Below are 26,855 nucleotides of genomic sequence, written 5' to 3'. Positions count from 1 at the left end.
TCACATAATATTTTTATGGATATGGGGTATCAACACACCCAATTTCCATAACCTTGTTCTGGTTGGTTGGTAGATTGTATCTGTAACATTTCCTCTAGCTTTAGAGTTTAAATGATAAACCCCATGGTCACAAAGGCCATTCTCTGGTAATTGATCTTCCCCTCTCATTCCCCAAGAAGCCGCTCCTCTCCACAGTGTATCATATTCCCACCTTGGGCGCTTCTCTGCTATTCAACCCCAGATTGCTACACTGGCGGCGAGGAGCTGAACACACACACACACACAGGGCGGCGAGGACCTGCAGACGACCAGGGCCCAGGGTTCTAGATTCGATTTCGGATAACGATCATATCAGGGGAAGGAAACATCCGAAGGGAAAAATCGTTCAATGCGGAGCGATTTCATTTCTCAGGATTGAGTCTGTGTAAAGAGAGAAGTGATTTCATTTCTCAGGAGTGAGTATGTAAAGGTAAAAGTGAGCAGAGACAAGGACAAACGAGAAAATATCCAATACATCTATTGTTGTGGGAGATACTGTGTTTGTGAATTAATTAAAGACCATACGGAGAAAGGAGAAGAAGAGAGGGGGAGAGGGAGGAGAGTTGGAGAGGATGAGCGGAGGGAGAGGTGGAGAGGAACAGAGTGAGAGGAGGGAGAGAGGGGGAGAGGGAGGAGAGGTGGAGAGGATGAGCGGAGGGAGAGGTGGAGAGGATGAGAGGAGGGAGAGGTGGAGAGGAACAGAGTGAGAGGAGGGAGAGAGGGGGAGAGGGAGGGAGGTGGAGAGGACGAGAGGAGGGAGAGAGGTGAAGAGGATGAGAGGAGGGAGAGGTGGAGAGGATGAGAGGAGGGAGAGGTGGAGAGGAAGAGAGTGAGAGGAGGGAGAGAGGGGGAGAAGAAGAGAGGGGAGAGGACGGGGAGGGAGAGAGGTTAAGAGAGTGAGAGGAGGGAGAGGTGGAGAGGAAGAGAGGAGAGGAGGGAGAGAGGGGGAGAATAAGAGAGGGGGAGAGGTGGGGAGGAAGAGATTGAGAGGAGGGGAGAGGGGAGGGGGAAAGAAGAGAAGAAGGAGGGGGAGAGGTGGGGAGGAAGAGATTGAGAGGGGGGAAGGGGGGAAAGAGAGGGAGGAGAGGTGGAGAGGAAGAGAGTGAGACGAGGGAGAGAGGCGGAGAAGAAGAGAGGGGGAGAGGTAGTGATGAAGAGAGTGAGAGGGAAAGGGAGGAGAGGTGGGGAGGAAGAGAATGAGAGGAGGGGGAGAGTGGAATAAATCAAAGGGAGGAGGAAAGGGGGGGCGAGAGAGAGAAGATGGGGAAAAGAAAGGGAGAAAAGGAGGAAAATAGAAGAGCGGTAGAAGCGGAGGTGGGGGAGTGTGTATTGTGAATTTCATGTATTATTAAGGGCTATGTTTGAGGATGTAGGTAACAGAAACCCCTGTAGTTGTCTCCTGTGTGAAACAGCTGAGAGCTGTGTGAATTAATGATACTGTATTCTACCATGGGGCCTCCAGACACACTCACACATTTGGTTTTCTCAGTTTTCTTCTGTAAATCAAATCAAATTTATTTATATAGCCCTTCGTACATCAGCTGATATCTCAAAGTGCTGTACAGAGACCGAGCCTAAAACCCCAAACAGCAAGCAATGCAGGTGTTGAAGCATGTCGACTCCCTAGAAAGGCCAAAACCTAGGAAGAAACCTAGAGAGGAACCAGGCTATGAGGGGTAGCCAGTCCTCTTCTGGCTGTGCCGGGTGGAGATTATAACAGAATATGACCAAGATGTTCAAATGTTCATAAACGACCAGCATGGTCAAATAATAGGTCTGGGACAGGTAGCACGTCCGGTGAACTGGTCAGGATTCCATAGCCGCAGGCAGAACAGTTGAAACTGGAGCAGCAGCACTGCCAGGTGGACTGGGGACAGCAAGGAGTCGTCATGCTAGGTAGTCCTGAGGCATGGTCCTAGGGCTCAGGTCCTCCGAGACATAGAAAGAGAGAGAGAAAGAGAGAATTAGAGAGAGCATACTTAAATTCACACAGGAAACCAGATAAGACAGGAGAAGTACTCCTGATATAACTAACTAAATGTGTGATATTGTACTCTTGTTTTTTTTTCTATTAGCTATGTTTGTTAGCTGTGCAGTATCTCTCACATTGGTTTTCTAGATTTCTAGTGGTTGTGTTTAGTTTACCATGCCTGTCCATGCCTCAACAACAGATGGAGATCGAATTTCAAAACAATGTTGCAAATGTCAGAGACAGACAGAAAGGTTTATACAAATCTCCGCTGTTGAAAACGAAATTCTAGTCTAAAAGAAATGGGAGATAATGTATAGGTGCTTTTATAATGGAGATCAAGTTTATAAATTGCCTGGCTGGGCTGATAAGTCTGTGGATTGTGCAGTGAGATGGTACAGAGCAAATAGGCATTTCAACGTCATTGCTTTAACCGGTGTTAACTTGTGGAATAGACACCGGCTGGAATGCGGTTTTAACCCATCAGCATCCAGAAATAGACCCACCTGTTGTATAATTGACAGCACCCTATGTGATATGAGTAGTGGTGTCCTACACCATCCTATGATAACAGCGAAAGGTGCAAATCAATCCCAGAACAACAGCAAAGGACCTTGTGAAGATGCTGGAGGAAACAGGTACAAAAGTATCTATATCTATAGTCCTACATCGACATAACCTGAAAGGCCGCTCAGCAAGGAAGAAGCCACTGCTCCAAAAATGCCATAAAAAAAGCCAGACTACGGTTTGCAACTGCACATGGGGACAAAGATCGTACTTATTGGAGAAATGTCCTCTGGTCTGATGAAACAAAAATAGAACTGTTTGGCCATAATGACCATCATTATGTTTGGAAGAAAAATGGGGAAACTTGAAAGACGAAGAACAACATCCCAACCGTGGAGCACGGGGGTTGCAGCATCAAGTTGTGGGGGTGCTTTGCTGCAGCAGGGACTGGTGCATTTCACAAAATAGATGGCATCATGAGGTCGGAAAATTGTGTGGATATATTGAAGCAACATCTCAAGACATCAGTCGAGAAGTTAAAGCTTGGTTACAAATGGTTCTTCCAAATGGACAATGACCCTAAGCATACTTCCAAAATTGTGGCAAAATGGCTTAAGGACAACAAAGTCGAGGTATTGGAGTGGCCATCACAAAGCCCTGACCTTAATCCTGTAGAAGATTTGTGGACAGAACTGAAACAGTGTGTGTGAGCAAGGAGACCTACAAATGTGACTCAGTTACACCAGCTCTGTCAAGAGGAATGGGCCAAAATCCACCAAACTTATTGTGGCAAGCTTGTGGAAGGCTACCCAAAATGTTTGACCCAAGTTAAGCAATTTAAAGGCAATGCTACCAAATACTAATTGAGTGTATGTAAACTTCTGACCCACTGGGAATGTGATGAAAGAAATATAAGATGAAATAAATCATTCTCTCTACTATTATTCTGACATTTCACATTCTTAAAATAAAGTGGCGATACTAACTGACCTAAAACAGGGAATTTTTACTAGGATTAAATGTTAGGAATTGTGAAAAACTGAGTTTAAATGAGTTTAAACTTGGCTAAGGTGTATGTAAACTTCCGTCTTCAACTGTATAACTGTACAGTACTTTATTATATGAGTATATAGCATCTTATAACCTCAGCTGAAGAAAACTTGTCCCCACGTGGCTGTATTGTATTAAAGCTGAAATGATGCCACATTTATTTAGGTCACACATAGACACACACACACGCTCAGTGTGTAAGAAATACCCCAGTAGGCCAGATACAGGTTGTAGGGCTGCGCTGAATCCGAAGCAATTTCCTTTCACTGAGATCATTTTAAAATTTGTGCAAAATAATGCAAAGAATGCTAAATTATTTCTGTCCTCGTTTAGCTTCCCCCTAAGGACTGGGAAATAATAAAATATCAGCCTCAATTAATATTCCCACTATTAGTAACCAGTGGAGATTTAAGCCTTTGATTCACTCTGTCCTTAGTTAAATAACGTATGACAAACAGCATCACCACGTGCCGGAATGACTCCTGCAAAGACCAGGATGGCAAAACACCACTATTTTTTTCCCTCAATCATCCTCCCTTTTCAATCATTGGTCAACATGGCTGTCATGAGGCTAGAGTGTCATACTCAAAGTAAAACAATCTATATGTCATGTCTCCTCTTCCGTGATTTTGTGAGCCTCGGCCCATACATGACAACTATAGAAGAAGAAAGACCCGAAGACAGAACACATACAACGCGATGAGGCTATAGTTGGGTAGTTTTAGCTAGCACCAATAGATGGGGGTGTCTCGGTTGGATTATACAATGGGTGGGTCTAATTCTGAATGCTCATCTAGACATCTCACATTTCTTTTAGACTAACATTTCATTTTCATTGGCAGGAGATTTGTATAAACCTTGCTGTCTTTCTCTCCGACATTTGCAATATTGTTTCAATATTCAAATTAGATCTCATTTTGTCCCATAGTAATGAATTTGTCGGGAGTCGAGACGAGACAGACAGGCAGGCAACGTTTCACAGTCAGTCGAAATTATGAATCAGCTGGTATAATATTTATGGATTTATACAGAGAGGTACATTTAAACAAGGTAAAACGAAACTCAGCAAATTTGCAGTCTTTCCAGCTTCAGTTTGAAGTGATTGTGTTACTGAAGCTGTGTGGTGGCTAGCTAGAGATAAGAACTTTGCCAGCCAGTGTGGCTAAGGAGCATTTAGAATGAACGACTGGGTCACGTCCATAGATACAGAACAAAAAGACTGAATGACTGGGTCGCGTCTCTAGCAACACTAGATTTGTGTCGGGACTATATATTGAGGAAGGATGAAATAGTATAAATTAATCAAAATAAAGTTTTTAATGAAAATGTGTCAATCATTATTTGAATATGTTGGTAACCCGTTGTATGAAAGTGATAATGCCCTCGATGCTGGTGTTTGGAGGATATATTGGCACGGTTTTCTGGCTCGGTCTGCCGCACAGCAGGAAATGCAAACTTGTAGAGCATGGAAGGTTTTAAAAGGCTTCTAAAGTTTCAACTTTAAAATGTCAGACTTTTTTTGCCCTAATGAAAAATGAATCAACCCCGAAAAATAATGTCCATTAATTATAATCTACATAATATTTCCTGCTGCTGCCGGATTATTTTCCTCCTGTACCAAACTGACTCAAATGAAGATCTTACATCTGTATGTCTTTATGAACTAGGCGGTGGGGCCTCTGTTGGAGTAACCTATGCACCTGTGTGTGTGTATCAGAGGGGGAAGCTTTTAATGAGGGTATCAAACATTATATGCTTCTTAATTTACACTACATTACCAAAAGTATGTGGACTCCTGCTAGTCGAACATCTCATTCCAAAATCATGGGCATTAATATGGAGTTGGGCGCTTTGTTGCTATATCAGCCTCCACTCTTCGGGGAAGGCTTTCCACTACATGTTGGAACATTGCCACAGGGGCTTGCTTCCATTCCACAAGAGCATTAGTGAGGTCGGGCACTTTGACGAAATTGACTTGATGGAAAAGTGCCATTTTACAGTATGACAATGACACGTTGAAAGTCACTGAGCTCTTCAGTAATTCTACTGCCAAAGTTTGTCTATGGAGATTGCATGGCTGTGTGCTAGATTTTATACACCTGCAACAGGTGTGTCTGAAATAGTCGAATCCACTCATTTGAAGGGGTTTCCAAATACTTCTGTATATAGAGTGTAAGTGTATATACAGCAATGGCCCCTACCTCACCCAACTCTTACCCCCATCTCTCACTTTTTTCTCAACCCATTCCCTGAGCCCACTAGGACTTTCTAATATAGGGAGTCCTGTACGTGTGTGTCCAAAGGGAATCTGACTTCTTTGGGCCTCTCAACCTCTCTCCATCCCTCCCTCCATCCCTCCTCCATCCCTCCCTCCATCCCTCCCTCTCTCTCGCTCGCTATCCTCCCTCTCTCTCCCTGCCTCCCTCCCTGCCTCCTTCCCTCTCCTTGCCCCTTCCCTCTCTCTGCCTCCTTCCCTCTCCCTGACTCCTTCCCTCTCCCTTCCTCCCTCCCAGCCTCCTTCCCTCTACCTGCCTCCTTCCCTCACCCTGCCTCCCACCCTGCCTCCTTCCCTCTCCCTGCCCCTTCCCTCTCTCTGCCTCCTTCCCTCTCCCTGACTCCTTCCCTCTCCCTTCCTCCCTCCCAGCCTACTTCCCTCTCCCTGCCTCCTTCCCTCTCCTTTCCTCCCTCCCAGCCTCCTTCCCTCTCCCTGCCTCCTTCCCTCTAACTGCCTACTTCCCTCTCCCTGTCTCCCACCCTGCCTCCTTCCCTCTCTCTGCCTCCTTCCCTCTCCCTGCCTCCCACCCTGCCTCCTTCCCTCTCTCTTCCTCCTTCCCTCTCTCTGCCTCCTTCCCTCTCCCTGCCTCCTTCCCTCTCTCTGCCTCCTTCCCTCTCCCTGCCTCCTTCCCTCAATCCCCACTCTCCCACCCTTCCTCCTTCCCTCTCTCTCCCTGCCTTCCTCCCTGCCTCCTTCCCTCTCCCTGCCTCCTTCCCTCTCCCTGCCTCCTTCCCTCTCCCTGCCTCCTTCCCTCTCTCTGCCTCCTTCCCTCTCCCTGCCTCCCACCCTGCCTCCTTCCCTCTCTCTTCCTCCTTCCCTCTTTCTTCCTCCTTCCCTCTCTCTGCCTCCTTCCCTCTCTCTGCCTCCTTCCCTCTCTCTGCCTCCTTCCCTCAATCCCCACTCTCCCACCCTTCCTCATTCCCTCTCTCTCCCTGCCTTCCTCCCTGCCTCCTTCCCTCAATCCCCACTCTCCCACCCTTCCTCCTTCCCTCTCTCTCCCTGCCTTCCTCCCTGCCTCCTTCCCTCAATCCCCACTCTCCCACCCTTCCTCCTTCCCTCTCTCCTTGTTATAGATCTTTGTTCAACCTTGTCTCCTTACAAATCTATTCCCCCGCCACTCAGACACTGTTGTTGATGAATATTAGGAGGAAACTGACATTAGTCAGAGTGGAACTTGTAAATAATTAGGGATCCTGTAAATGTTGTCTCTCTCTCCAACTTGTTTATTTATCTGTGTTACTTTGCTGCTCAACTTCCGACATGAGAAATTCATTAGTTGACTGTCACGGAACGCGCTTATGATGTTTCGTACCCACCAGTAATGATGAAGTACACGGCTTGTTTGTGAGACATACAAACATTAGCAAACAGTTGCTATTCTGGATAGATTAGATCCAGCAGTCTGTTCATAAGTGACTGGAATGTTCATGTCTTCTCACTCAGCAGGGATGATGGAATCTGTCACATTTTACATTTCTCATTCAGTCAGGAGAAACAGAGAACTACATATCATAACCTATTTCTAATTGAGTTGATCAACCCTGTTAAATGGAATACTTGTCATATAGAATCATAAAATGCATACTGGATGTCTATATAATAGTAAGATCTGTTCATTTAGCTGTGTTTTGCCATGTTGCTGAGTGTGTGTGTGTGTGTGTGTGTGTGTGTGTGTGTGTGTGTGTGTGTGTGTGTGTGTGTGTGTGTGTGTGTGTGTGTGTGTGTGTGTGTGTGTGTGTGTGTGTGTGTGTGTGTGTGTGTGTGTGTGTGTGTGTGTGTGCGTATGTGTTTAGTTGCCTCCTGGCATGTTGTTGGGGTGTTGTGTGTAGTGACATTAGCCTATAGGAAGATCTATGGCAGTACGGGAATACGGAGGTATCAGGGGAGGAGATGAGATAGGATCCAGACTGTCCTCACACACACACACACACACACACACACACACACACACACACACACACACACACACACACACACACACACACACACACACACACACACACACACACACACACACACACACACACACACACACACACACACACACACACACACACACACAGTAATGTACTGCCTCAGGTCCAACAACAGCTGCTCAGCTTTAAATAAAGCAAAACCCAAACCTCCCTCCCCAAATGAGAGCTACAACTCTAAATGAAACACAAGCACCAAACAGCTGTCCTCTTCCCCGGCCTGCTTTTAGTATCCACTTCATGTTGTATGTACGCACACTCACAAACACATGCACACACACGCTCACAAGCACACACACAATATTACAGACAATCATAGTTAAGTAACAGTGTCACACAATGTTTACATTTACATTTAAGTCATTTAGCAGACGCTCTTATCCAGAGCGACTTACAAATTGGTGCATTCACCTTATGACATCCAGTGGGACAGTCACTTAACAATAGTGCATCTAAAACTTAGGGGGGGTGGGGTGAGAGGGATTACTTAACAGTGAAATGCAATAGCATTTGTTCATGTCCAGGTTTAGTTTATTATTAGGATCCCCTTTAGCTACTGCACATGCAGGAGCTACCTTCTTAAAACAATTTCCTATAGCTTAGTAATACCCCCATGGCTGTCATGAGGCAGGGGTGTCATACTGAATGTAAAACAATCTATACGTCATGTCTCCTCTTCTTCTCTTCGCTAGCTTCGTCCCTTACATGACAACTATAGAAGAAGAAAGATCAGAAGAAAGAAAACATACAACGCGATGAGACTATAATTGGGTGGTGTCTCGGTTGGAGTAGCCTACAGATGTGGGATCTTAATTTGATCACTTTTGTTGCTGAGAATTATAGTCTCATCACATGTTGTATGTGCTCTTTCTTCGGTTGTTTCGTCTTCAATAGTTGTCATGTATGGGAAGAAGCTAACCAAATCACGGAAGAGGAGACATGATGTCCAGATTGTTTTACTTTCAGTATGACAGCCATGTTGACCAGTGATTGCATTGAGACAAAACATTTAATTGATGTGTTGGCAATACAGTCTGCTACCATTCTGAATATTATCTAGGTTGTCTGTACTTGGTGGCTTATCATTATTGATGGATCACAATTTTTCCACACGAACTTGACCAAATTCAAAACAGCAATCCCCTTTATGATTAGATTTACTTTATTTAACTAGGCAAGTCAGTTAAGAACAAATTCTTATTTTCAATGACAGCCTACAGACAGTGGGTTAACTGCCTGTTCAGAACGACATATCTGTACCTTGTCAGCTCGGTGGTTTGAACTTACAACCTTCTGGTTACTAGTCCAACACTCTAACCACTAGGCCACCCTGCCGCCCCAGTTCTTCAATACAGAAAGATGATAGTTCACTGTTCAATGTTGTCATTTCACTTTTCAGTTTGTCCACTTTCCCAGTGAAATAGTCATTTAAATAATTGTCTGTAATTCAGTGCCGGGTAATGAGGTTTTGCCTATAACAAACCTCATTACCTAGCAGAGGCCTAATTGGATTTGTTATCATCTTGATTACTCTTAATTGCATTTCTGACGTGTATGACAACATTCTGAAACCTATTTGACAGGGAGGGAGGGATATGATTCAACTGGATGTCAGATGGTATAAGCAAATGCATGTAGTTCCACAGCAGAACAGAACAATGATAGAGACAATACTGTCTGGTTGTCATCTTGTAGGCCTCACTATGGCCTGTGTATCTCTCTGAGTCTGTTATGTAGACTATGATGAAAAGTGTGCAAGTGCACACTTTTGGAGAACTTTGAATGAGCAGGTCGCAGCCTCTATCTTTGATGAGTCTGGGATGTTGACAGACCATCCATGCAGACAGACCAGAGAAGTGTGTGGGCGAGAGCCCAGGTTGTGGCGAGGCTATATACTGTGTGTGTGTGTGTGTGTGTGCGCGAGTGCGTGCGTGTGTGTGTCCGTACTCAAAGTCCTACAGGCCTAGCGACATGCCGGTATTGTTCAGTGGGAATCTATTGAGCATCTGGTTGTAAATTATTCATCAGCGTTGACCTAGATTAAACACGTGGATGTCATCATCAGATGTTATTATTTTGATAAGCGCTTTAGTGTTCAGCGTTGCAGAGAGATACAGAGATGATATGGATAGACATGAAACATGAGAGGAGAGTAAGCCTTGCCTGAAGGCAGTCACTGTAGTCCTAGCCTCCTACTCCATATTTGATTATGGTATCAATGCCTAGGCCTTTGGCTTAGCAGGCTAATGTTCTTTATTGTAGCTCAGTAGACTTAGTTTGGAGCCCAGTCATTTACGGCTACATTGTATGTTTCTGTTGCTGGTTTGAAGACAATAGGGTCAGAGGTTTTGAAAATAGAGGAAGAAAACCATCATTAGACCACCAGGAGTTGTTTACTATGTTGTTAGTACCTAGGAGATACCAGACCATGACCGAACACTGGCTGCATCCCAAATGGCACCCTATTCCCCTATACAATGATTCTATGGTGTAGTGCACTACATAGGGACTTGGGTGTAGTTTGAGACGCAGACACAAATAGGGGTGCTAAAGAATTAATTGGTCTGTGTCTCAACCTGGGACCCCTCTCTCTTTTTCTCCCTCTCCTTTTATCCCTCCCTCCCTCTCTGATCTCCCTCTCTCTGTCTGTCATTGCTGGTCTAATAATGTGTTGTTGTGATGGAGGGAGAGACAGTTAGAGAGTGGCTCAGTAGAGAAACCCTTCCACCAATAAGGCTTGGACAGAGAGCATCTCTCCTCTAGTGAGAGCCAGACTACCCAGCCCAGTCGGAGGTAGGTAATCAAGGATACTGGCATAAGAACCAATGACATGGTCTGAACAAATAAAGTGTTGCATTGGGACATGGTCTGAAGAATATAAGGAGTTGCATTGAGGACGTCCCTTCTTTCTTTTGTGGCCAACTTTTTATTTAGTTTAGCATTTTTTCAGGAGGGGGTTACAGGTACAGGTATAACTCTCAAAATCATATGAAGGCGAGGCACCTTCTTAGTCATATCACAATCAACTTTTTACCAGTTGAATGGAGACAAAAATAAAACACTTTTTTGTATTAAAATGTTTCTGAAATATTTTATTCAAATATGCAAAGGAGACAATATTTATTTTCTGAACACTGGATAAAGTCGGACTAAATATTTTTTGTTTCATTTCGTTCAGACACAGGACTGGACTTGTCCAGAGCAGATTGTGAAAAAAATATCTTTCTATCTGCATTTTTTGTAATTGTTTTTCAAATAAAATGTTTTCTAGAATTCTTTTTTTTTACAGCATATCAACAATTCCCTCAGGGCAAGTCACATATTTTTACATTCAATATTTACATTCATGCTCTTTGTAACTTTGTCCAATAATGAATTTAAATGGAGGGCAGTCCCACATCATTTAAAGAAATGTGCCTACCTGATTCATGGGACACAGTGAGCATTTGAAAGTTGGGGCCAATTTCATTATAAAACATTTCTTGGGTGTTAGATAAAGTCTGTGAACAAATTTGATGGTTCGGATTACGGGATGCCAAGGTCATATTTTTCCATATTCTGTTAAAGGATGATTCAGTTACATTTAGATCTGTTGGCCATACTTTTTTAATGGCTAGCTTAGAGTATGAGCTTTCCAATAGTTGTTGATATATTATAGAGATTAGTCCTTTTGGAAGACCAGATAATCTGTTTATAAATTCCATCATTGGATGGTTTGACAGCTGGTTTTCCAATGGAAAGGCTAGCAAAGCTGACCTGAGGTGGAGATACAGAAGAACATAGTTACCTGGTAATATAAATGCTTCTTTCAGATCTTGGAACGTCCTTAAACCATTACTATCCATGATATCGCCAAGGGTACAGACACCACATATGGACCATTGGGGCGATGTGAAAGGCAGCGCTCCAGAAAATCATATTTCTTTCTATTCTCAAGCAGGGAGCGGTAGAGTAATGTCTAAACCAATTTATATCATTGTGTGAAATGCTAGTTCTTGAAAATACAATCTCAAGCTTGGAACGGATGTCACTCCAGCGTCTTTCCCGCCCTCCTTTCTTCATCAGCAAACTGGAAACTATAAGTTCTGACACAATTGGACAGGGGTTCCTTAGTCGAGTATTTAGAGGATGACAAGATGTTGTTTTACCTTTTAATAAAACCCCGTGTGGTGTCCATATTAGGAAAGTCACATCCACGGATGCTGTCCTAGTATGGCTGTGGTAGTTAAATGTCCGTGATATCTAGGCCTACTTTACATGAGCCGGGTCAGTGGTGTTTAGTAAATGCTGCAGCTTACCTTGCTGAAATGGGGCCACGGAACTGACAAAAGAACGGGTGCTGAGATCAATGCAAATGACTGCTGAATTTAACGTCTAAAGAATGAATCATTGGTCTCACTGGTCACTGTTCTTAAAGTACATGGAACTTCGAAACCACACGATGTAATAATCATTCCAGCTCTGCCATATTTGAATGGTAATTATGTGTGCATTATTTGTGATACTTAGCTGCTTGAGACAACATAGGAGAGATGATACTGTAGAAAAGGACAGAGGCATTTCAGAGAGTCACTATAGTTCCCCAGATCCCCAGAGAAGTGGTTATTCTGTAAGAAGCTACTAACCTCCACTATAGATCATTTGCAATGCGAGAAGCAGAACGGGCTGGTCCTCTGAGCCAAGACAAAGAGGTTCTGCAGTCTACATCCCATGGAGCAGTTTTCAGTGTGTGTGTCCATGCCCGTGTTTGTGTGCATGTACACAGCACTAGGCCAGAGTTGAGCATCTGCCATCTGCCAGGACTACTGGTCAGGCACATTCTGCTAAGTTTGAAATCAATAAAATGCAGGGAGGGCTGAGGACAGACATCGAAAGAGAGAGTGAGACAGAGAGAGAGCGCATGAGATGAGATAAGATGAGAGTATTGGGAGCAAAACAACAAGGCCACAAATTGGCCACTGTGGCATGATGCCGAGGACACTACACACACACAGCTCTCGGATGACCAATCAGCTTTCTGATTTTGCTGTTGATTGATTTGTCTGTGAGGAGATCACAGGCGCTCATAATTGGCATCTCCGCTGTTGTCCTTCTCGTTATGCTGCACTTGTTTAAGGTTGGTGGCAATTGTGCTTTATTTTATTGTGCATCTTTTATTAGCAATATATTCTCACCATCTTTGCTTCTTAAAATGACACTTATATTTTTGAAAATAAGCAATATTATTTTTGCCCAAATCCCCCAAATGTACAGTAGCCTACAGTATGGGGGCTTAGATTGACCGTACAGTAAACCTGGTTAGCTTTTCAGGGAAAAAATGAGAAAAACACTGAAAACAAAAGCCCCACAGTCAGCCAGCGAGCAAGCAGTATTCTCTGTGGGATACATTACCCGAGCAGAGAGTGATGAAAGCGAGGATAGCAGAGAGCTTCAGATAAAGAACGTGTGTGTGGCCCAAATGGCACACTATTCCCTATATAGTTCACTCTGTTTGACCAGAGCCCTATGGGATTCAGCACTCTGAAGGGAATAGTGTGCCATTTGGGATGCTGCCCTTCAGATGTCTTCAACGTCCTACCTGCTGACTTTCAGTCCGTCTCCAAAGAGACGTTGTGTGCCAGAGAGCATTCATCAAATTAGACCAGAGAGAAAACAATGTGGGGGAAAGAAACACCACAGTGATCTGTAGAGACGAGCTGACACTGCCGTCAGGTCATCACAGAGAAGTTGTCGTACACACACACACACACACACACACACACACACACACACACACACACACACACACACACACACACACACACACACACACACACACACACACACACACACACACACACACACACACACACACACACACACACACACACACACACACACACACACACACACACAGTACAGAGGTGTCTCCTCCACCTCGCTTCCTGCTACAGAACCGATGAGCTATCGCAGCACTCAGCACTCAGCCAAGCTTTCCCAAAGGACCAGCTTTCCCTCTGTTCATTATTGTCAAGCTGGAAGAATGGAGAGGTGGCAGAAACAAACAAATTGTTCAGAGGAAGATTTCATAAGATGCATTAGCAAGGATATAATATATCCGCTCGACTGCAGCGTTATAGAGAAAGATGACGGCAAGTTTTATATCACGTTATATTGGATATCCCTTGTTTGATAGCCGTCTACCTTCATTGTGAGGGGCAGAGTCTTGTGTGACATTTGCCACTAAGAGCAGAGATGGGGGTTTGTGGAGCAGTGTACAGTCAGCAGTGTTCACATGTGTACACATGCCTGTACGTGTTGAGGTTGTAGATGACCTGTCCCGGGCCGGCTGGATTGCTGACACTGATCCTCTAGAAAGCAAACCACACACAGACAGTCAGACCATGCAACTGCTGGACAGCCAGGCCAGTCCAGTCCAATTAAGGGAAAGTGTGATCAATCTTCTTGGATCGAATAGAAGCGTGACAGAGCTGAAGGAGTGACGACCTCTCCACCGACTGAGTCGGCTCAGACTTCCAGGTTCAAATCAGTCTGAATGGCTCAATCGGTGTCAGAGACCAAAGCCAGTCGATATCCGCACTTCTAACACCTGTGTTCACACTGTGTGGCACACCAGTCTGTCCATGTCACTGGGTAGTGCTTGCAGATGTAGGATTTTAATTTGATCACCCTTTTTGCAAATATACAGTGGGGCAAAAAAGTATTTAGTCAGCCACCAATTGTGCAAGTTCTCCCACTTAAAAAGATGAGAGAGGCCTGTAATTTCCATCATAGGTACAGTTCAACTATGACAGACAAAGTTAGAAAAAACATCTGGAAAATCACATTGTAGGATTTTTTATGAATTTATTTGCAAAGTTGGCCGTGTTATGACTCTCTCTCCCATTTTGCAGAAATGGAAGTTAAAAATCCCTTTGTTGCAACAGAGAGAGAGATTTTCTAGTAAAGTAACATCCGAGATTGGATAATGAAACAATATTTCCGTAAACCAAACATTTGGAATGGTTTGTGGGTATTTAAAGAACAATCCTGACGAATGCATTACATTTTTGTGATGTCATTAAAGATGGTAGAACAACATCTCTGACAGTGTATATTTCCCAGTTGTCAGGTTTACATCTAAATGTTGTGGAATTTATATGATTAAATATGAAACGATTTGAGAGACGATGAAATTAGATGTTTGCCAGCTAAATGAGAATTATTTTTCACATAAAAGTTCTGTCACGGATGTCACTGTGACTGTCACGGATCCCTCCAGAACTTTCATCACGCAAACCTGTCCCCTATTCCCACAGATTATCATTTGTATATATGTGCCCTTTGGTTTTCATTGGGCTGTCCATTAGTGTGGGCTGTCCTTTGGTGCTTGTGAGTACCTGTGCTGTGTGTTTTGGGCTTTTGTGCCCTTGTGGATTGCGCAGATGATTACGTGTCTCGTCCCGTGTGTTGTTTTGGGTTTCTACCCTGTGTGTCTTGTTACGTGTTTGTTCTTCGCCCGGTGCCCTTACACGGCATGCCGTAATTTGGGTGAAATAAAAACCCTGCTCCAGTCTCTCAAATAATTCATACCAGCGTGACAGTGACCACACCCACGTGAGCACAGACATTATGTTGGCGTCGTGGAATGCCCCTCTTTGCCAGAGTGTTTAAAACCCCTCGTGATGATATAGCTCATATAGTGAGCATTTTCAACCTTATAATTCTCCATACAATCCTCCATAAGTATCTGTAATATCTGACTAAATGACAACTATTCAGAGAGATGACATATATATACTTTTTTGCATCTCCCTTCCAATTTGCAGTATGTTCCAGTTATATTCTACTTTTCACCAGCACTGGTGGAGTGAGCTACCACCAGCTACCACTAGTACTGTCATGCTGCTGAATATTTGTCAGTATTCATTGACTAATCTGTTGTACTCAACCTGTTGGTTAAGTAATGTGTTACCCTGAACCGTCCTTATTACTTCTTGTTTGTGTAATTGGCTAACAGTGTCTGGGACATGTTTGCATCTGCCCCAAGCAAAGCCTATAGCTGAGATCAGATTAATGATGAGTATCTGTACAGTACCCACACTGCACTAAACTACGCTAGAACATGGCTTCCTTCAGCACTTTAGGCTGCAGCACAATATTAACGAGCCCCTACCTGCCCCAAGGCCTTACTTTCAGCACTTTGGAAACACTAGAGATGAATGGATGACTACCTAGCTGCTCCAATGTTTGTCTGCTAGAGTGTGTTTGACGGGGGTACGATGCTGTTGGCATGGTAATGTGATGAAAGGTGGAGAGAGTGTATTGCACCCTCCAATTATCAGATTATCATTATGGTGTAAAAAAAAATAGAATTGTATATTATGTCCTTGCGCTGCCATCTAAATATATGAATATATTTCTTCATAGCATGGGACTGAAGTTAGGCTGAGACTGTCACTGTTTTCATCCCAGTAGTGACACACATTTTTTTTGTAAGCCCCTCACATAACCAGCATTAGATTGCCATTGGAAACAGATCTCTGAGAGAGAGAATCAGAGCGCGAGAGAGGTCACACCATGAATCTGTAATGTTATTGGATTTCGACAGGGTCAACACCGCATCAAAATGTTGACCTACACACTAATCCGACCTGGCATACCTGTGCCAAGTGGCATGTGCATTCATTTATGGTTTGTTTTACGGGCTTACCTCTGTCTCAGGTGTAAGATATGTACGTATGAGAGCCCAAGGTTAATGCTTTAAATAAGATGGGGTCAAAGATTGGTTGATTTGGTTCAGATGTGTCGTATGGTAGGAAAACTACATGCTATATATTTTCAACACCATCACTGGCTAATGGTTGTCAGTGCTTTGACATTCAGTGCTTTGACACTGTCCCTGTCACTACTGGAGATGAGATCTGAGATGTAATATTTACAGTACAATATTACATGTAACATATATTACATGCCTGTTCATCTGGTCATGCACCCATGAAGTACAATGTACATGATTATCCTCATATGAGGCACAATTTATGTAGGAGGAAGAGATAGACAAAGAGAGAGAGAGAGAGAGAGAGAGAGAGAGAGAGAGAGAGAGAGAGAGAGAGAGAGAGAGAGAGAGAGAGAGAGAGAGAGAGAGAGAGAGAGAGAGAGAGAGAGAGAGAGAGAGAGAGAGAGAGAGAGAGAGAGAGAGAGAGAGAGAGAGAGAGAGAGAGAGAGAGAGAGAGAAATACAGACATTGAGAGAGAAGGAAAGAGAGAGAGAAAGAAAGAAAGAAAGAAAGAAAGAAAGAAAGAAAGAAAGAAAGAAAGAAAGAAAGAAAGAAAGAAAGAGGGAAACAGAGAGCCACAGACAGAAACAGAGAGAAAGAGAAAGAGAGAGAGGGAAAGAGAATGAGAATGGCAGAAAGAAAGAATGAATGAAAGAAAGAGCGAGAACAACAGAAAGAGAGAGAGAGAACAACAGAAGAGAGAGAGAACAACAGAGAGAGAGAGAAAACACAAAGAGAGCAGAGAGAGAACGAGAATGACAGAAAGAGAGAGAGAACAACAGAGAGAGAGAGAGAAACAGTGAGAGAGAGAAACACAAAGAGAGCAGAGAGAGAGAACGAGAATGACAGAAAGAGAGAGAGAACAACAGAGAGAGAGAGAGAAAAACAGTGAGAGAGAGAAACACAAAGAGAGCAGAGAGAGAGAACGAGAATGACAGAAAGAGAGAGAGAGAACAACAGAGAGAGAGAGAGAAACAGTGAGAGAGAGAAACACAAAGAGAGCAGAGAGAGAGAACGAGAATGACAGAAAGAGAGAGAGAACAACAGAGAGAGAGAGAACAACAGAGAGAGAGAGAGAGAAACAGTGAGAGAGAGAAACACAAAGAGAGCAGAGAGAGAGAACGAGAATGACAGAAAGAGAGAGAGAACAACAGAGAGAGAGAGAACAACAGAGAGAGAGAGAGAGAGAAACAGTGAGAGAGAGAAACACAAAGAGAGCAGAGAGAGAGAACGAGAATGACAGAAAGAGAGAGAGAACAACAGAGAGAGAGAGAACAACAGAGAGAGAGAGAACAAGAGAGAGAGAGAAACACAAAGAGAGAGAGAGAGAAACAGTGAGAGAGAGAAACACAAAGAGAGCAGAGAGAGAGAACGAGAGAGAGAAATACACAGAGACAGCAATAGATAGAAAGACAGAAACAGAGGTTGAGAGTGAGAGAGAGAGAGAGAGAGAGAACAGAAAGAAATAACAGCAGAATGAAAGAGAGAGAGAGAGAGAGAGAGCAAGAGAGAGAGAAACAACAGAAAGAAAGAACAGCAGAAAGAAAGAAAGAGAGAGAGAGAGAGAGAGAGAGAGAGAGAGAGAGAGAGAGAGAGAGAGAGAGAGAGAGAGAGAGAGAGAGAGAGAGAGAGAGAGAGAGAGAGAGAGAATGAAAGAGAGATAGAACGAAAGAGAGAGAACAACAGAAAGAAAGAAATCGCTGTCTGTCGGTTCCTACTCAGTGTAGCTGCAGGAGGGGGAGTGTCAGGAATCCCCCGCCAGGAAAAACAAATCACATCGCCCCGGTGATGAATGTGGCATTCCCTTGATCCGCTGGCTCTGCCATCTGGCCAGGCTGACTCTGGGACGACACTGTATATCAGACTCATGCACAGCAAATTAAATTTACATTTGGACGACTTTCCCAGGCAGGCCTCACCGAGCCTCACCGAGAACAGATGTACTAAAAAACTAAATAACCTGGGCCTCTCCTTTCTCTCTCTGCCACAAACCTCTGAGCAGTTTTGCTAGCTACTTGAAGACTCGTGCATTAGGTCATGTTAGAAATGTTATGGATGACATTAGACAAAGAAATCATCAAGCTCAAATATACCAAAAACTTAACCTCTTTCTCTGCCACAACGCTCTAAGCAGAGCAGGGTTGGCTCATCTTGATCTACAGCACAGGAGGATGGTGGCACCTTAATTGGGGAGGACGGGCTCATGATAATTACTGGAGAGGAATCAGTGTAATGCAGGGGTGGGCAACTCAGTCCTCCAGGGCCTGATTGGTGTCACACTGTTTCTCCTTCCCGAGCAAACACAGCTGATTAATCACTGAAGATCATGATTAGGTGATCTTTAGGTGTGTTAGCTGGGCTGGGGCAAAACTGTGACACCAATCAGGCCCTCAAGGACTGGAATAACACACCACTGGGTATCAAATACATAAAACATATGGTTTCCATGGTTTCCATGTGTTTGATGCCATTCCATTCGCTCCATTCCAGCCATTATTATGAGCTGTTCTCCCCTCAGCAGCCTCCACTGATCTACAGTGTATGTGTCTGGATCTGCTAGCTACTGAAAGATCATATGAACATGGTTTGTTGATCTATATTCGTCTGGTCTGGTCTGCTAGCTACTGAAAGATCTTATGAACATGGTTTGTTGATCTATATTCGTCTGGTCTGGTCTGGTCTGCTAGCTACTGAAAGATCATATGAACATGGTTTGTTGATCTATATTTGTCTGGTCTGGTCTGCTAGCTACTGAAAGATCTTATGAACATGGTTTGTTGATCTATATTCGTCTGGTCTGGTCTGGTCTGCTAGCTACTGAAAGATCATATGAACATGGTTTGTTGATCTATATTTGTCTGGTCTGGTCTGCTAGCTACTGAAAGATCATATGAACATGGTTTGTTGATCTATATTCATCTGGTCTGGTCTGCTAGCTACTGAAAGATCATATGAACATGGTTTGTTGATCTATATTCGTCTGGTCTGGTCTGCTAGCTACATAAAGATCGTATGAACATGGTTTGTTGATCTATATTCATCTGGTCTGGTCTCCTAGCTACTTAAAGATTTTATGAACATAGTTTGTTTATCTATTTTCGACAGGTCTGATCTACTACTTGACTTGAAGACATGGGGTGAGGTCATGTTTGATATGTTATAAATTACATTACAGTGACAAAGAAAACACATTATAGAAGAGAATTGGACAGTGATTGATGACAACACCTGTAATTTGCTAGGCATAGATCGATGCTAATCTAACCAGCTGTGTTCGGTTCCTATTGTCATGTATAACCTAAAGACAACATTTCTAGGTTAACAACCAGCATTAAATCCTATGTTCAATCCATTCTTTTTTTATACTTTCACATATTCATTCACTTCATAGCAGTGCTCTGTATTGCTTTGGAACTGATTAGGTAGTTGGTATCAAATAACCTGAATACCGTTGAAGTAAGTGGAACCTTGATATCTAACTAGCTTGTCAAATGGCAGGTGTACAGAGAACCAATAAGCAGAAGCCTCTACCACATCCACAGCCCAAGGCAAACCCTGCAGGTAAACCTTCCCAAACAGGGTTCTGTAAGAGACAAACAGTACATTAAAATGAGGAACTGTAGACAGAGCCTGCTGTGAGCCTTGTGCTGTCATATGCTCACACACACACCCGCGCATAGATACGCCAACACACGCACACATACTGTGCACACGCACACACGCAGACACGTACACACATACTGTGCACACACATATACACACACACACATACTGTACACACACATACTGTACACACACATATACACACACATACTGTACACACACACACAGTGCATTCTGAAAGTATTCAGACCACTTCACTTTTTCTACATGTTGTTACGTTACAGCCTTATTCCAAAATGTATTAAATAGTGTTTTTTCCTCAACAATCTACACACATTACCCTATAATGACAAAGCCAAAACAGGTATTTAGAAATGTTTGCGAATTTCTCAAATAAAAGATACATAAATATCACATTTAGAAAAGTATTCAGACCCTTTACTCAATACTTGAATACTTGAAGCACCTTTGACAGTGATTACAGCATCAAGTCTTCATGGGTACGACACTACAAGCTTGGCACACCTGTATTTGGGGAGTTTCTCCCATTCTTCTCTGCAGCTCCTCTCAAGCTCTGTCAGGTTGGATGGGGAGCATCGCTGCACAGCTATTTTCATGTCTCTCCAGAGATGTTTGATCGGGTTCAAGTGCGGGCTCTGACTGGGTCACTCAAGGACATTCAGAGACTTGTCCTGAAGCCATTCCTGCATTGTCTTGGCTATGCTGCCGTTGCCCTGTTGGAAGGTGAACCTTTGCCCCAGTCTGAGGTCCTGAGCGCTCTGGAGCAGGTTTTCATTAAGGATCTCTCTGTACTTTGCTCCGTTCTTCTTTCCCTTGATCCTGATTAGTCTCCCAGTCCCTGAAAAACATCCCCAGAGCACGATTCTTCCATCACCATGCTTCACCGTAGGGATGGTATTGGCCTGTTTTCCTCCAAATGTGACGCTTGCCATTCAAGCCAGAGTTTGCACTTGGTTTCATCAGACAAGGGAAACTTGTTTCTCATGGTCTAAAAATCCTTTAGATGCCCTTTGGCAAACAAGCGGGCTGTCATGTTCCTTTTACTGAGGAGTGGCTTCCGTCTGGCCACTTTACTATAAAGGCCTGATTGGTGGAGTGCTGTAAAGATGGTTGTCCTTCTGGAAGTTTCTCCCATCTACACAGAGGAACTCTGGAGCTCTGTCAGTGTGACCATCGGGTTCTTGATCATCTCTCTGACTAGGGCTCTTCTCCCCCAATTGCTCAGTTTGGCCGGGCAGCCAGCTCTAGGAAGAGTCTTTGTTGTGCCAAACTTCTTCCATTTAAGAATGATTGAGGCCACTGTGTTCTGGGTGACCTTCAATGCTGCAGTCATTTTTGTACCCTTCCCCAGATCCGTGCCTCGACACAATCCTGTCTCGGAGCTCTAGGGAAAATTCATTCAACCTCATGGCTTGGTTTTTGCTCTGACATGCACTGTCAACTGTGGGACCTTATATAAACAGATGTGTTTATTTCCAAATCATGTCATCATGTCCAATCAATTGCATTTACAACAGGTGGACTCCAAGTTGTAGAAACATTTCAATGATGATCAATGGAAACAGGATGCACCTGAGCTCAATTTTGAGTCTCATAGCAAAGTATGAATACGTATTTCTGTTTTTTATTTGTAATACATTTGCAAAAATGTCAAACTGTTTTCACTTTGTTATTATGGGGTATTGTGTGTAGATTGATCAGGAAAAACATTAATTTAATCCATGTTAGAATAAGGCTGTAACGTAACAACATGATGGAAAAAGTGATGGTCTGAACTCACACACACAAACTCACACACACACACTCCTTTAGAGCCCACTGCTGTCTAACCATGCTGCCTGCCTGCTATGCCTCAAATGAAACAACCTTTACTGCAGTGGTTTGATCAGACGGCCCCGGGCTAGACCATAAAATAACTTTGCAGCATAATGTTTTACACCACTTTTCACTTTCTACCCGGCGATAGTCGTCTATTTTCTGTTTGCCCTTTTCTCCTGATTTCCTTGAGAGTCAGTGCTGTTGTCTTTGGTTTAGTCTGCTAGGGTGAGAGGGACCTACGGTGTGGGACCTACGGTGTGGGACCTTGGGTGTGGGACCTTGGGTGTGGGACCTACGGTGTGGGACCTTGGGTGTGGGACCTTGGGTGTTGAACCTAGGGTGAGGGATGCAGTAAGTCTGGAAGGTTGAACATAGAGTATAGGAACAGTGTATTACATCCCAGCCTTTTCCACCAAGTTTGTTCTTAACATTGCTTGACTTTGTCAAAACTCTATTGAGTCAAACAGACAGTAAAAGGAAATGACACCTAAAATATATAATGATTTTGTAGACTTTCTTTCACAGCCTATCACAGGTTTGCTCTTTGGGCTTTCCAATCTTTTTTTTTAAGCTGCCACCAGTCTGTGCCCTCTAAATGTCAGTGGTGTTTGGTGATGGCACTAAACAATCCCTTGGAGGGCTATTTGTTTCAGCACACTGGCTGTTCCTCAGTATGAGCTTAGTTTGAGTTGACAATTGCTGTGAACTTTACTATCTATTGTTCCTCGATAATCAAATCTCATTTCTGTTAGGACAGTGGTGTCGCCTGGGTAGCAGTGTATTGCAGCAGCTGCTTTTGTGACCGTTAGCCGACTACAACTGTATTTGATCCCCCAGCTAAGCAGTATGAGTTTCCAGGGTTCCATTCTAATCCGTCTTTCTCTCTTGATTTCTTCAATCAAACCCTTTAGATTCTAGGGTATTGATAGTGTGATGGGTTTGGAGGTGTGGATTGGAACAGAAATCTATCTCAGTTTACTGTTAAAATGTCTCTCCTCTATTTCTCTGCTTGAGTCAGATGATTCCATTTTTATATGTCTGTGTCCAGTATGAAGGAAGATAGAGGTAGTTTTGGAACCAAGGCTAAATATAGTTAGAACAATGACTGGAAGTCTACTGATACAGCTTGCATGCTAAAATAGTATCCATGAGTTCATCTGACTCTGAGTAAGTAGAAACGACTGCTTAATCTCGCACTATCCCTTTAATACAATGTCGGGGTGTAAACCGTTCATGACCAGTTTCACTGAAGTTCTTCATTATTATACTGTTAAACTGCCCCTTCTCTCATTCCTAACCCTCTCTTTTTCTCTCTATTTCCTCCAGACGACGGATGATCTGCTGGTGGCATCTGCGGAGTGTCCGAGCGATGACGAGGACATTGATCCCTGTGAGCCGAGCTCAGGTGGGTTAGGTTAGTCATCTCTTTTTATTCCTCTTCTCTCTTGGTGTCGCTGTCAGTCAGTCTCTCACCGTTCCGCCAGTCCCTTCCCTACCACCAGTCTGTCACTGTACCGCTAGTCTCTTCCCTACCACCAGTCTATCACCGTACCGCCAGTCCCTTCCCTACCACCAGTCTATCACCGTACCGCCAGTCCCTTCCCTACCACCAGTCTGTCACCGTACCGCTAGTCTCTTCCCTACCACCAGTCTATCACCGTACCACCAGTCCCTTCCCTACCACCAGTCTGTCACTGTACCGCTAGTCTCTTCAGTACCACCAGTCTGTCATCTTACTGCTAGTCTCTTCCCTACCACCAGTCTGTCACCGTACCGCCAGTCCCTTCCCTACCACCAGTCTATCACCGTACCGCCAGTCCCTTCCCTACCACCAGTCTGTCACCGTACCGCCAGTCCCTTCCCTACCACCAGTCTATCACCGTACCGCCAGTCCCTTCCCTACCACCAGTCTGTCACCGTACCGCTAGTCTCTTCCCTACCACCAGTCTATCACCGTACCACCAGTCCCTTCCCTACCACCAGTCTGTCACTGTACCGCTAGTCTCTTCAGTACCACCAGTCTGTCATCTTACTGCTAGTCTCTTCCCTACCACCAGTCTGTCACCGTACCGCCAGTCCCTTCCCTACCACCAGTCTATCACCGTACCGCCAGTCCCTTCCCTACCACCAGTCTGTCACTGTACCACTAGTCTCTTCCCTACCACCAGTCTGTCACCATACCGCCAGTCCCTTCCCTACCACCAGTCTGTCACCGTACCGCCAGTCCCTTCCCTACCACCAGTCTATCACCGTACCGCCAGTCCCTTCCCTACCACCAGTCTGTCACTGTACCACTAGTCTCTTCCCTACCACCAGTCTATCACCGTACCGCCAGTCCCTTCCCTACCACCAGTCTGTCACCGTACCGCCAGTCCCTTCCCTACCACCAGTCTATCACCGTACCGCCAGTCCCTTCCCTACCACCAGTCTGTCACCGTCCGCTAGTCTCTTCCCTACCACCAGTCTATCACCGTACCACCAGTCCCTTCCCTACCACCAGTCTGTCACTGTACCGCTAGTCTCTTCAGTACCACCAGTCTGTCATCTTACTGCTAGTCTCTTCCCTACCACCAGTCTGTCACCACCGCCAGTCCCTTCCCTACCACCAGTCTATCACCGTACCGCCAGTCCCTTCCCTACCACCAGTCTGTCACTGTACCACTAGTCTCTTCCCTACCACCAGTCTCTCACTATACCGCCAGTCTCTCACCATACCGCCAGTCTCTCACCCTACCACCAGTCTGTCACCGTACCACCAGTCTGTCATCGTACCGCTAGTCCCTTCCCTACCACCAGTCTGTCATCTTACTGCTAGTCTCTTCCCTACCACCAGTCTGTCACCGTTCCCTTCCCTACCACCAGTCTGTCACCGTACCGCCAGTCCCTTCCCTACCACCAGTCTGTCACCGTACCGCCAGTCCCTTCCCTACCACCAGTCTGTCACCGTACCGCCAGTCCCTTCCCTACCACCAGTCTGTCACCGTACCGCCAGTCCTTCCCTACCACCAGTCTGTCACCGTACCGCCAGTCCCTTCCATACCATCAGTCTGTCACCGTACCGCTAGTCTCTTCCCTACCGCCAGTCTATCACCGTACCACCAGTCCCTTCCCTACCACCAGTCTGTCACTGTACCGCTAGTCTCTTCAGTACCACCAGTCTGTCATCTTACTGCTAGTCTCTTCCCTACCACCAGTCTGTCACCGTACCGCCAGTCCCTTCCCTACCACCAGTCTATCACCGTACCGCCAGTCCCTTCCCTACCACCAGTCTGTCACTGTACCACTAGTCTCTTCCCTACCACCAGTCTGTCACCATACCGCCAGTCCCTTCCCTACCACCAGTCTGTCACCGTACCGCCAGTCCCTTCCCTACCACCAGTCTATCACCGTACCGCCAGTCCCTTCCCTACCACCAGTCTGTCACTGTACCACTAGTCTCTTCCCTACCACCAGTCTATCACCGTACCGCCAGTCCCTTCCCTACCACCAGTCTGTCACCGTACCGCCAGTCCCTTCCCTACCACCAGTCTATCACCGTACCGCCAGTCCCTTCCCTACCACCAGTCTGTCACCGTACCGCTAGTCTCTTCCCTACCACCAGTCTATCACCGTACCACCAGTCCCTTCCCTACCACCAGTCTGTCACTGTACCGCTAGTCTCTTCAGTACCACCAGTCTGTCATCTTACTGCTAGTCTCTTCCCTACCACCAGTCTGTCACCGTACCGCCAGTCCCTTCCCTACCACCAGTCTATCACCGTACCGCCAGTCCCTTCCCTACCACCAGTCTGTCACTGTACCACTAGTCTCTTCCCTACCACCAGTCTCTCACTATACCGCCAGTCTCTCACCATACCGCCAGTCTCTCACCCTACCACCAGTCTGTCACCGTACCACCAGTCTGTCATCGTACCGCTAGTCCCTTCCCTACCACCAGTCTGTCATCTTACTGCTAGTCTCTTCCCTACCACCAGTCTGTCACCGTACCGCCAGTCCCTTCCCTACCACCAGTCTGTCACCGTACCGCCAGTCCCTTCCCTACCACCAGTCTGTCACCGTACCGCCAGTCCCTTCCCTACCACCAGTCTGTCACCGTACCGCCAGTCCCTTCCCTACCACCAGTCTGTCACCGTACCGCCAGTCCTTCCCTACCACCAGTCTGTCACCGTACCGCCAGTCCCTTCCATACCATCAGTCTGTCACCGTACCGCTAGTCTCTTCCCTACCGCCAGTCTCTCACTATACCACCAGTCTGTCACCATACCACCAGTCTGTCATCGTACCGCTAGTCTCTTACCTACCACCAGTCTGTCACCGTACCACCAGTTTGTCATCGTATCGCTAGTCTCCCACCGTACCGCCAGACCCTTCCCTACCACCAGTCTCTCACCGTACCACCAGTCTCTCACCATACCGCCAGTCTCTCACTATACAGCCAGTCGCTCACCATACCGCCAGTCTCTCACCCTACCACCAGTCTGTCACCGTACCACCAGTCTGTCATCGTACCGCTAGTCTCTTACCTACCACAAGTCTGTCACCGTACTGCTAGTCTCTTCCCTACCACCAGTCTGTCATCATACAGCTAGTCTCTTCCCTACCATCAGTCTGTCATCGTACCGCTAGTCTCTCACCATACCGCCAGTCTGTCATCGTACCGCTAGTCTCTTCCCTACCACCAGTCTGTCATCATACTGCTAGTCTCTTCCCTACCATCAGTCTGTCATCGTACCGCTAGTCTCCCACCATACCGCTAGTCTCCCACCATACCGCCAGTCTCTCACCATACCGCCAGTCTCTCACCATACCGCCAGTCTCTCACTGTACCGCCAGTCTCTCACCA

General features: G+C 45.3%; 1 protein-coding gene across 33 annotated transcripts in view; it reads left to right on the top strand.

Annotated features, from left to right (window-relative positions):
* The window catches only part of LOC124040314 (neurexin-1a), a 631,581-nt gene that overhangs the window by 578,833 nt on the left and 25,893 nt on the right, over positions 1-26,855 (top strand). For 22 of the 33 annotated variants that reach the window (XM_046357403.1, XM_046357409.1, XM_046357396.1 and 19 more), the window contains one exon: positions 23,340-23,427. In XM_046357403.1, coding sequence (XP_046213359.1) covers positions 23,340-23,427 — 88 coding nt within the window. The remainder of the gene's footprint in view (positions 1-23,339; positions 23,428-26,855) is intronic. The other 11 variants (XM_046357404.1, XM_046357410.1, XM_046357402.1 and 8 more) reach the window with 1 other exon arrangement.

This window comes from Oncorhynchus gorbuscha, linkage group LG07 (assembly GCF_021184085.1).
Source record: "Oncorhynchus gorbuscha isolate QuinsamMale2020 ecotype Even-year linkage group LG07, OgorEven_v1.0, whole genome shotgun sequence".
In the NCBI taxonomy this organism is placed as follows: domain Eukaryota; kingdom Metazoa; phylum Chordata; class Actinopteri; order Salmoniformes; family Salmonidae; genus Oncorhynchus; species Oncorhynchus gorbuscha.
The sequence above is the reverse complement of the archived record's forward strand: the minus strand, read 5'-3'. Positions and strand labels throughout refer to the sequence as shown.